This window comes from Nyctereutes procyonoides, unplaced genomic scaffold (assembly GCF_905146905.1).
Source record: "Nyctereutes procyonoides isolate TBG_1078 unplaced genomic scaffold, NYPRO_anot_genome, whole genome shotgun sequence".
In the NCBI taxonomy this organism is placed as follows: Eukaryota; Metazoa; Chordata; class Mammalia; order Carnivora; family Canidae; genus Nyctereutes; species Nyctereutes procyonoides.
Window position 1 is genome coordinate 54815758 of NW_026575131.1, and position 12098 is coordinate 54827855.

At 59.4% G+C, this 12098-nt stretch overlaps 1 protein-coding gene across 1 annotated transcript in view; it reads right to left on the minus strand.

Moving 5' to 3' along the window:
• Nucleotides 1-12098, minus strand: part of KDM4B (lysine demethylase 4B) — a 135073-nt gene that overhangs the window by 28235 nt on the left and 94740 nt on the right. Inside the window, 1 exon segment of the mRNA XM_055343272.1 lies at nt 2000-2196. Within this exon segment, the coding sequence (XP_055199247.1) occupies nt 2000-2196 (197 nt within the window).

Consider the following 12098-nt stretch of genomic DNA (forward strand, 5'->3'; position numbering starts at 1 on the left):
AGGCGCTTCCTCTGGCACAGAAGGTTCTGGGCCCGCAGGCTGGGGTCCCTCATCCTCTAGGTAGGCTCTGCAGACAGCCTCTAATCCACTCCATTTCTGGGACGTGCTGCCTGTTTATTGGCAATCCACTCTGTTGACCAATTAGGCCGAGCCACAATCAATTAGCCATTATGCAAATGCACGTCTGGCCCAGGAGCTGGCCTTCCACGGGGAGCTCACTCTTCGCTGTGTTGCAGGCTGGTCTCGGCCAAGGAGGTGCTCCCGGCAAGGAGCACAGGGAGAGCGGAAATCAAAGGGACAGACAACAAAAGAACTCGGAAAAACCAGACTCACCTCCACAAGGGCTGTCAGGAACAGATGTGAACGCCGGAGCTGCCAGAAGCTTCTCAGAGGGAGGGGCCCCACGGTGGGGGAACCACGCAGCGAGGCCGAGACGGCCCAGCCTCACAGGTTCACAGACAGACCCGTGATAACAAGGACAGCCCAGTCGGGGGCTCTGCACCCCGTGGCTCCTCGGCCAGGATGGCAGGTGGGTGTCTGTCCCGCAGGGCGTGGGGGTGCCACCCCCGGGGCTCCCCGAGAAGGCTCTGGCCCAGCCGCCTGAGCCCTCAGCGGCCAGGCCCTGGGGACATGCCGCCCATGGCCAGCGGGGACAAAATGAAGCCAGAAGTGACCAAGAGGCCGCAGATGGAAAAGCCCTGCGCGAGGCACAGACCCGCCCACCGCCTGTTTTGGCACAGCCCACTAGCTACGGACGGTGACTACGTTTCTGAATGGTTCAGAGTCACAAGACTAATCCTACTCTGTGGCAGGTGAACATGATGTGACATCGCGATCTCAGTGTCCCTAAGTAAACTTCCACCGGGACGCACCACGCTCGTTTGTTTAGAGAACATCTACTTTTGTCTATAGCGGCGGCTTTCTTGGATTCGAGCAGCTTTGAGACCTCCGGCCCCTCACCGCCAGGTTCCAGCTCGCAGCTGGGGACCCAGCAAGGATTTGCTGAATGTTCTCTGAGCACCAGGAAGGAATCCGGCGGAACACTGCCCGTGAGCACTCAGACGAGGAGAGCCTGGGCGTTTCCACAAGAAGCAAATGGACCGATGTTTGCGTACCAGGGTGCAGCCGGGCACTGCTGTGGGCTCTCTTGTTCCTGGCACAGAGCTGATTTCCCATTCAGCCCACCCCGTGCCCACATCCCCACAGGCTCGGTGACACGCCAAGAGGGCGCTGTCGCTTTGCTCTGTTCTTCCCCACCCAATGCCAGGCAGGCAGTGACCACACTGTCCTGGAAGGTGGGGGCCGGGAGGGGTCCACGCTGTAGAGAGGGGCCCTCCGAGCCAGAATGGGGATGTCTGTATGGACAGGACTCTGGACTCAGTGCCATAATCGTAAATCCAAACAGTGTGATTTTGGAGGTGCCAAATGAGCATCCACAGGCGCAAAAGGGCAGGGGCCCTGCAGCTCTGCGGGCCCCAGCACAAGACCTGCCAGCGCTCGGAGCCGAGGACAGGCCCGAGCAGCCCCGCCACACAGAAACCCGGCTCTGGTGCCCACAACTGTCAGAGGAGTGACAGGGGCTGCCTGCGTCTGTGTCCTCCCAGTGAGGAAACTGTGTGGCCCAAGCGCCAAAGGGTTGGCCTCCCAGGAGCTGGTGAATGAGTGTGTGGTGGTGATGGGGGGAACCTGAGTCCCTGACAACAGATGCCACCTGCCCCAAGGCCCACTGACAACGTTCATTCTGGGAAGTCAAGGCCTCAGAATTACTCTTGCAAAAGAAACAGGAGAAGAAGGAGGGGAAGAGAAAAAGGAAGGAAAGAAAAAAGGGGGGAGAGGAGGAGGGGAGGGGGAAAGGGAAAAGGAGGGGAGAGGGGACAGGGGAAGGGGAGGGGCGGAGCCACCAGCCAGGTGGAGAGTGGGTGTGGCCAGGGCCGAAGTCACTTACTGTCACCTGGAGAGCCAGGCAGGGCGCGGAGGCTCAGGCTTCAGGGGGACTCACCTGCGCAGGAGCTTGGCCTTGAGCGAGGCCCGGGAGGCGCTCCAGGTGCTCAGCTCTGGGCTGCTCAGGGCTGTGGGCCGGGTGTGGTCGAGCACCGTCAGGTCCTTGCCTTGCTTCCATAGCTCATAGCGCTCTGGCTGCAGGATGCGCACGAAGACGTCCATGGAGATCTTGACCATGTCCTTCCGGCACGTGCACTACAGGAGGGCAGGGGAGACCTGCTGAGCCTGTGGCTGGTGAGCTGAGCAGGGCCAGGGTGGACCCCAACTGGGCCCCTCTCCTTTCTAGAGCCTCTACCTCCAGGCGGGGAATGGCACCTTTCTCTCCCAAGTGGAAGCCATGCCCTTGGGTGTGAGCGTCTGGCCCACCCCGTAGGGTCCCAGCCCCACCCCCAGCACGTGGTCTGGGGAGATGAGAGCAAACCCTTTGTGGGGGATTCAGGGGTCAGCAGCAGAGACAGAGCTCAGGAGCCCAAGGTCACGAGGGTCCAAATTCCAGCTGCCCCGTGTCGGCTCTCACCAAAATCTCCCATCTGTCGGACACATGTATCCCCAAGTAGGAAATAATGCATGTGGAATGCTGCTTAATAGCAGTAATTTCAAAGGTTAGGAAGAGGGGAGAGCTGTCAGGCCCAAAAGGCTGAGAGCAGAAAAGGAAACACAAGTGATTTTGAGGAGGTGCAGGGCACCCAGGGATGCATACATGCCTGCTCCCAGTCTCCGCCTCTGGTCTGGGGAGAGGAAGCCGGGAGCCCGAGGGTCAGCGGCTGGCCCCAGGGCGGCCCGAACTCAGACAGAGTGGCCCGCTGGGGAAGGGTCTGGCACAGTGTCCCGGGGTGGCCTGGACCAACACTGCCTTGGACCGGAGGGTCCTTTGTGTCTGGAAGCCCCAAGCACAGGGCAAACACATGGGCAGAGGACAGGCTGAAATGGGGTCCCTCCTGCCCCCTCTTCTGCTGTCTGGACACATCCCTCCTGTGCCCTGAACAACTCCCGTAAGTGTCTCCTCCATGTCATAGCATCGTGGTGGCCCCTGGTGCTGGGCACCATGCAGGAGGCACACAGGTGTCCCAGGGACACTTAACACCTTGGGAAGTCGTGGGTCAGAAAAGCCAGCTAGAGATTCCAGAAGCTGGTCAGTGAGCCAATGACCTTCCTCCATCAGCAGGAAGAACTCAGGAAGCCCTGCTCTCCTACTCATCTGTGGGACTGGACAATCATCCTACTGCAAAAGGGAGAGAAATGGAGGGGACACTGGTCTAGGGCAGGGCTGGCAAACTGTCCGTAAAGGGCCAGGCAGTGACTATTTTCAGCTTTGTGGGCCACAAGGTCTCTGTCACAACCTCCCAACTCTGCTGCTGTAGCTCAGAAACATCAGAGAGAAGAGGTAAGTGAAGAGGTGCACCAATAAAACTTTATTTACAAAAACAGGCAAAGGGCCGGATTAGGCACAGGCCCCAGTTACAGGTTCTGGAAGCAGGTGGCCCAGGGGACCCCAGGAGGTGGTTCTGACCCCGGGCTGGGGCTCCTGCCTCTGTCTAGAGCACACACAGTCCTTGCCTCCTTATGGGGACACATGTACCCAAGACAGGCCTGTCCTGAGAGCCCTGACCAGAGGCCTCAGGGCAGCCACCCTTCAGGGACACGCCCGGGGACACCTGCCCTGCAGCCCCCGCGGCTCCAACTCTGAACGCCTGCCTGCTCAGAATGCTCTCGTCCCCTCTTTCTGCACCCCCGTCAAATAAACAGGTTTAGGAGAAGCCCATTTCCAAAACTGCGGCTTAAAACGTGGTTGCATTTCAAACACACGTCTCACCCTCCTTTACAACCGTGTAGCTGTCACTGTCACTTTCTCAGTGGAAACGGCAAGAAGGAAAAGATGTAACTGGATCCAGCAACTGTGCACCCCGCCCTGACAAGCCCCTTGAAGCTTCTCCCATCTGCTCTGGAAACAATGAACACTGAGGACCCCCATCTGAGGTGGGCGTGGTAGGGCTGCAGGAGGAGCTTCGGGAAGTGTCCTCAGGGCTTTCCCGCAGCCCCAGCTCCCACCCCCGCTCCCCCAGGGGCTGGGTCCGGGAACTCGGGACTTGAGGACTGCAATACCCTGACCACGCCAAGTGGGAGGGAATATTTATGGACAAGCGATTCCCAGCAAACGCAATTCATTTAATGAAAAATTGTGCAGGAGAGAAAGGCTGGTGGTGCAATCTGGCTTCGGAGCGGCGGGAGCACAGATGGTGCCCGTGTTTCAGATTCCTGGCCCGGCCGTGGCCTCCCCAGAGTCACCATCAACAGCAGCTTAAGGGATTTGTATGGAGTGGCTTGGCAATTGCTTTTCCTTAAGTAATTAAAAAAAGCACCTGTGTGCACCGTGGAGGGGGACACGTGGATGTGCTCCGAGGAGCACTGCCTGCTGCTGTGGAGCCTGGCCCACGCCCCACTGCCCAGCTGGGGCGGCGCTGCTGGGAAGAGCCTCGCTCCCTCTCCACGGGTTCTGACTGTGGTGGGGCTTGTCACCAGTGGGGACAGTGACCGGAGTGAGCAGTGGGTCCCAGAGAGGGGAGCAACAGCACTGGGGTTTAGGACATGGCACAGAGCAGCTGAGCTTGGGGAGCCCAAGCCACAGACCCACAGGCTCCTGTCGGCCCCGCAGGTGGGGAGGCGAGGCTGCTAAGGCCAGCAGAGAGGCCCAGCTTCTCCTTACAAGCAACCTCCTGGGGCTGAGCACGCCAGACACCCCCCCAAGAGCCCTCACCAGCTGCTACCCAGTGACGGGGGACGTCCCACAGTGCTGCTTCATGTGGCTGGGGTGGCCGGGAGGAGGTACACAGGCCCCAGGCTGCAGGGGTGGCCTGGAAGGGGGCTCAGAGCAGGTGGGGGCTCACGGCACGATCCTCAGGGAGGCCTCTGAGCAGGCCCCGGGGAGGGAGGCTCGGAGCCAAGGGCTCTATCTTCTCGTTTCCCCCCTCCAGCCCCCATCCCACTCCCAAACCTTCTGAGACACGTGTTCTCAAGGATCTGCTGGCATCTGTCAAGCCGACAGTTTCTGTGGCTCGCGTACCAGCCCCCCCGAGTTAGCAGTCCCCCCATCCGCACCAGTGACAGAGAGAGAGTGCTCTCAAAGGGAGTTGGTCGAGTCATTAGTTTCTGATGAGAAATGGGGCATGAATGTGGGGGAGGAGGTCGGAGAGGCCCCCTGCAGGCCTGAGCACGCCCTAGGGCCCTCTGAACCGCTGTCAGGACATACAGCCCCCCCCCCCCCGCCCCGTCGCTGCCGGAACCGGGTGTAGCAGGGCTCTGCTCTGAGGGAGGCTCAGTCATGAGGAGGCCAAGTGGCACCTGTCCTGCCCCAAGCAGCCAACGCAGGGCGGCTGGTGATTCCATTAGTGCCAGGCAGGGCAGTCTGGGAACAGAGGAGAAAGGAAAGGCAAGAGGCAGGGAACTGGGGTGGGGGGAGGGCGGGGACAGAGGCACCTTCGAGTGGGGTCCCCCACCCCCCAGCCTCGGCTGCGGGTCCCTGGGTGGGGCCTGCCTGCCGCCACCCACAGCATGGGCCCATTCACCACAGGCACTCAGCCCTCGCCCCCAATTCTGGGCTCACTGGCCTGGACGGGGCCCTGGGCAGGCCCGGCACCTGTGGCCTTTCACCTGCTCCCCATCAGACACCAGTGGCAAAGGGGCACGTCTGGGCCAGGGCAGGGTGGCCACCCCTCAACACACACTCGTGAGCAGAAACTGCTTCCCTGATGACGCCTCCCATCAAGAGGAGCCCGACAGCCCTGCAAAATGCACCTCAAAGAGCCCTTGACAGGCAGCTCAAGGAGCTGCCTGTGCCAATTTAATTAATCGACACAATGTGTTCAGTGGCGCTCCCCCAATGCCCAATGGAGGCAAACCCGTGCCCTGGGGTGACAGCACAGAGGGGGAGCGGCAGTTCCCCACCCCCTCCCCGCAACACCCCTCCGAGGAGCAGAGGAGGGCAGGACAGGCACGTGCGGTGGACGGAGTCGTGTCCCCCTGATTTCCTAGGTGGAAGCCCATCCCCATGCGAAGATGGGAACATCAGGAGGAAGTTCAGTCACCCCCACCCCTTCATGCAGGGACACGGTGGGAAGGCAGCCATCTGCAACCCTCCAGAGGGCTCTCACAGAACCCAGCCCCGCTGGCACCCTCATTTCAGATGTCCAGCCTCCAGAACGGGGACACATTCCTACTGCTGACAAGCCACCCGGTCTGTGATCCTTTGTCACAGTGGCCTGAGCTCACCCAGATAGGTGTCCTTGTGGAAACCTACTACAGTCCTGTTCTTTACGGACCGTGGCAGGTTGCACACACCCCACCAGCTGTTTCCAGAATCCAGCTCTCACCAGCTTCCAGGAAGCACCTAGAGCCTGGTGATCAGAGGCCTGGCCTCAGTTCGGCCTCCTCTGGGCCACCTGCCCCCACCCCCGCCCTGTACCCACCGCCCAGGCTGGCCATTTACTGTGAAAACGTACCCCTGGCGCCCAGAAGGACCTCAGGGGGCCTGGGCCAGCTGTGCTTCACCCAGCTGGGGCCCAGACCCAGCCCCACAGGGTACCTGGGGGGTCGAGAGGACCAGCCCCATGCTGCCCAGGAGCTTAGGGTCCCCTCTTAGCAGAGATGCCAGCTCCTGACCCCAGCCACGATTTCACACGCTCTGCTTGGAACTGCCTGGTGTTTCTGTTTTTACAAACCCAGGCCCTCACACACGGAGGAACGCGAGCATGGGTGTCTCTGAAATGACACGTAAGGAATGAGGAGTCAGGCCCTGGGTCACCTGGGTTCGCTCAGAAGCACTGCACCTGCGCCTGGAGAAGGTGAAGGGCCATCAGCCTTGGGGGTGAGGGGTGGGAGCGTCTCTCCTCTGTGGTGGCGGTGGCGGGCGTGCAGATGGCACCCTCTTCCTCCTCAACCTCCCAGGGTGTCACACCTACAGGCAGTAATGCTCCTTACGCAGCGGAGGGACACATACGGGATGAGGCCCGAGGCCCGGGAGTGGCTCCCCTGACGGACTCCCCCGCACAGCAGAGCCCAGGGCAGTGCGGCCCTGAGTGTGAGCAGGCGGTGAGGGCCCGTGACTTGCTAAGCTTGTAGGCGTGTACAAGGAAAGGCGTGGAGACCAGATTGGGCAAGTGTAAAGTCATACGAAGACAGAGCAAAATGGTTCCAGACTTTTAGCTCAAAGAGGGTCCCATCTTCCACGTGTGGACTGTTCTGCGCCCTGAACTGGTGAGGCTGAATCGAGGAGGTGTCGCCACACGCCGGGCCCTCCCTGTGGTGGCCCTCGGTGGCACTGGGGGACAAAAGACACACAGAGCCCTCCCCTGCTCGCTGGAAGCAAGCACACCCTGTGCACCCCCTCATGCCTCTCTGCCTCTCCGGTTACTGCTGGTTTTGACCACATAAGCACGCCGGGGGGAGGGGGCAGGATGCAGGCTGCCTCCTCACCCACCCAGGAACTGACTCCCTTGGACATCTCACCAGGGTCCCTGAGAATACTGGTGGGGACAGGCGGGGGGTGCAGAAGCCCAGCTGAGGCCCAAGCCGTTCCCTCAGGCAGGGTGCTCCCGACACAGGGCCTCCTGTCACATCAGCATAGGCCTCTGTGACCCCCAGTGGATCACTCCTGTCACAGAATCATGCAAAAGGCCACGGATCTTGAGAGCGCCAGCCAGAGGCTCAACGAGAAGCACTCTTGTCACCTCCAGATGACAAATGACAAGAGTTACGACCGTGGAGTTTAGGGGCCCGAGGCCTAATCTGAGCACCGACCCGGGAGCAGGAAGGCTGTCACCCCAGGTTGGAAGACTGACATATCAAACAGCCCGACATTCATGCCTAGGTCTCCCAGGATCTGCCGCTAAGTCCAAGGAAAATGAGAAAACAGGGTACGGGGGAGGTTTGCCTCTGGTTGTCAGAGCAGGGCCCCAAGCAGAGACAAATAGGTTTTTTCTTTCCTGAGCATGAAGAAATAGAAAGTGGCACGTTGTCAGGCTCAGAGCAGGTGGCCCTCGGGGCCCAGTAGCACCCGGCTCGGGCTGTCTGGGCCATAGAGGGCAGGAGCCGAGGGCCCATGGAGGCAGACCAGCACCCAGACCACCAACATGAGACCCTGACCCCCACAGGGGACCCTGCTGCAGGATGATAATCGAGGTCCACCACCTTAACTCCACCTCTCCCTCTCTGGGCTTTGAAGTAAAAAAAAAAAAAAAAAAAAAAAAAAATCAGCCTTTTCAAAGGAATAAAGACTCACGCCCAGTACATCCTAGAGGATCTCACTTATTTGCATTCCCGTGGGCCTCACCAGGCAAAGCACTTTGCTATTGCTCACAGGACGCTCCCCGACCACAGGGGCGGCAGGCACGGGTCTGAGTCAGCAGGTGGCAGGCAGCCAGGGATCCGTGGCTCCTCTGGGACTGGCCGCCCCACAAGCCCCTCCGTTCCCCATCACTGCCCAAGACACATCCAGCCCCAGAGGGCACTGGGGTTAGTCCCACTGGATCCAGGGTCTCCTCTGCAAGCATTTTTTGCTAAATGTAAAGCAAGCATCAACCCACAGGCTCAGACATGCACCCTGCCTCTTCCTTGGGAGGCTGGCACCGTGCCCTGCCTACGGGGACAGGGAGGGGACAGTATGTAGGAAGTCATTATGCTAAATCTTTCCAAGGGAAGGGGACCAGCTTCGTGCTGTCAGGGGTTTTAAATGTGATCCCACGAGCAAAGGGCCCAGCCTGGGGCTGGCGCACCATTCAGCCTTGGCACATTCCCATTCCAAAACAAGACCGCTGCCTCCTACTTCTCCAGCCCTCCCCGTGCCACTCATCTGGCAGGAGAAAGGCGACCGAAGTGTTTCTCTGAGTCTGATTCCTAGGCCTGCCGCTTTGTTCTCAACTTCTGAGAATTACCCTTGTCTAGCCGTCACAATCCCACGCAAAATGACCCAACACATATGAAACAGTGCACTTTTGTAAAGTGAGATAAAACCTTGGAAGCCAGACCTGCCTTTAATATCACATAGCAAAAGGAGGGCTCCCCCGTAGGCAGCGCGCCACCAGCTGACCCCGCCGCACACACCTCCACAGCCTGTCCCCACTGACCTCAAGGCCACCGTGGCTCCTCGGCTGCAGGAGCCCCGGCCCAGCTGGGGTCTGCACCCTCCTCTCCCCCAAGCCTGGGCCACACTCTGTAGGTCTCTGGACTTCAGACGAGACTGCCAAAGCTGCTTCCAGGGGCCATTCACCACCAAGCTTGGGGGGCTTCCACGGGGCCTGACCTCCTCCAACTGACACTTGGGCCCCAGATGCCTTCAGTCTGAAGAATTTGGGACCTACTGTGTCCAGGGTGGACCCCACTAAAGGAGACTGAGGGCTCCCGTCTCGCTAGCAGCTGCTCAGCATATGCAGGGAGAACCGGAAGATGCCCACAGAGCTCAGAAGAGACTTCTGGGGACCACCAACACCTGGGTACAGACCTAGGAAGACCAGAGGGAGTGCAGGAGCCCGTTTGCTCAGCCTCCAGGTCCTACCCAGAGAACCTGCGGCTCCCCTGTCTCCTGTCTCCTTCCAGAATGTTCTCCACATACCAACACAACACGGACATCCTTTTCTTTCCAAACAGATGACATCCCACAGCCATGATTTACACCTTGCCTTTTCCCTAGGACGCATTTTTGGGGAATGTTCCACCTGCAAGCTTGAGGAGCCACCTCACCCTTTCTCCTGGCTGTATGGTATTCCAACATCTGCATGGCTCATCACACCTGTGGGCATTCAGGTTGTTTCCAATCTTCTACGTACTTAGGGATCCCCTATATACTATCATTAGGGCTTGAGTTAATGACTCACTCCACTTCCCTCAGCTGACTCTGCTAATGGCAACCATCCCCACTTCTAGAGAATGAGACAAGCTCCTATTCTTTATGCTTGGCTCTCTTTACCCCACGTGTGTGCAAGTCCAACATTCTTTAAAATACAGATTCTGATTTAAAAACAAAACAAAGCCCACTCAGCACTCCCTTAGAGGCCCTCCCCTCCCACAGAATGTCTCAGCTTCTTTCTGGGCTCCCCCCTGCCTCCTCCCAGCCACCAGAGCAGGTCATGGCTCAGCCTGCAGGGACAGACGCCACTGACGACACATGATGTCAAAGTCACCGACCACCCCAGTTCGGGAAGGTCCATTTTGCAGAGGCGAACAACTAGAGTCAGGCTGCCGTGGCGAGGGCCCAAAGCCAGCAGGTGCTCAGGTCCCCCGAGCTCCCCACTGAGTACAAGACCACTCTATGCGGTGGAAGTCAGGGTGGTGGGCCCTGGGGGCACTTTGTGTGTTTACAGTGCTGCATACACTTAATTCTGGATCTGTCAGGCACATTCAGCCCCCTGAGGGGCCGCAGGCTGAGAACTCCTGCTCCATGCTGGGCACCTGTGGCAGCCTGTGTTAGGATCCCAGCCCCAGTGGGCCCCACAGCGGCTCCAGCCCCATTCCCTCCCAGCATTCCCAACCAGCCGCTCATGCTCTGATCTGTGCTGGAACACGTGTGGCCTAGAGGCATCGAGCCTGATGCTGGTCACAGTAAAGGCAGACACGTCACAGCAGGACCCACAGTAATCAGAACGCCAGACGCCCCCTGTTGGGAGCTCCACTCGTGGGTGGTCTGCTCTGGGCTGCCTGAGGACACACAGGCGGCTCTGAAAACGACGCCTCGGGGCCCGTGGGGTCTTGTTTGCCACATTTCCCCAATTTAAATAGCACCGAGCTTTAATCAGAGGCCACTACTTTTTAAAAGAATTTAACAGACATTAGAGTTTGCTCATGTAAAACAGCAGAATGAGACTGAGAAGATGCAGTGTTGCCCTAAAGAGGAAATTATTAAATGTAGTTCAATGAAATCATCAACCCAAATAGCATCTGAGCACAGGGACCCTCACACATTCCCACCCACGTGGCAGCGGGGGCTCCTGGCCCTCCATCGGAACGAGGGCAGAACACGCAGAGCTGCGCCAGGGCCTGGCGGGTGGGTCCACAGCCAATAGCCTCGTCAGGCAAGTGGCCCGCGTGCGCCCTGGCGTGTTCAAGGACAGGGCACCCTCGGGAGCAGCAAACCCCCACATGGTGAGGTCACACCAGCAACGACCCCCGTCGCCTGCAGAGCCACATGCCACCCTCTGCTCAGCAGCACCAGAGCAGACGCCCAGCATGGCAAGCAACAAACGTGCTTCTTTCTTCCAGAGCACTCGGGCTATCAGGCACTTTGGCCCACAAAGCGTTAAACATCCCCCAACGGGGGCAGAACCCACATCTGCTCATGATGGCTCACAGACGCCGCGGCCCCCCGTTTCTGATGTAATTACCAGCGCTGCGGCGAGAGACAGAACAAACCAGTTCATTAGGAAATCCACTGGAAGCTCTCAGAAGCGCTTCATAAACAAAACAATTAGGTGCACGGCTCCCAGGGCTCCCCTCGGCCTCTGACTGTGGGCCGCCTTCCGCAGATCCCACAGCCAGCCGGGCGGGCCAGGTCCCCGGCCTTGGACCCAGCACGACGCAGGCCGCGGGAGGCCAGGGCTCCGGCGCCACCCTCCTCCCCTTTCTCTATAAAGGAAGCATTATCCGGGTGTCGCTGTCCTCCCTGGGGCCCAAAGACATGACCCTGGCCCCCCAGATGCCTCCCACCTCCTACTGAGGTAACATTAACAGAGCAGGTGCTTCGTTAGAGCATTCCCACGACATTTACAAAGGCCACAGAGGAAGACATGACATGCAGCAGGATCCAAAACAAAGCCGAGGGGCCTGGGGCTCCTCAGGAGCTACCGTGTGGCTGTGACAACTGCCCACACGGGAAAGGACAGAGTGACAGGAGGCTTGGGGGAAGGAGTGTGGGGGAAACACACTTCACACAGCAATTTGCTGCGAGCCCCATGCACCTGGCTGCCCAGCGCCATAAATCATAGGGTCAGCGAGGAGCAGACGGGCAGGTGCACAGCCGGACCTCCAACCCGGGTGGGTCGTGGCTCCCTGTTCCTCCTCACGCCTCCGCCCTCACCCCCACCCCGCCTCCTGGTTAATCACTGAAGCAGGCG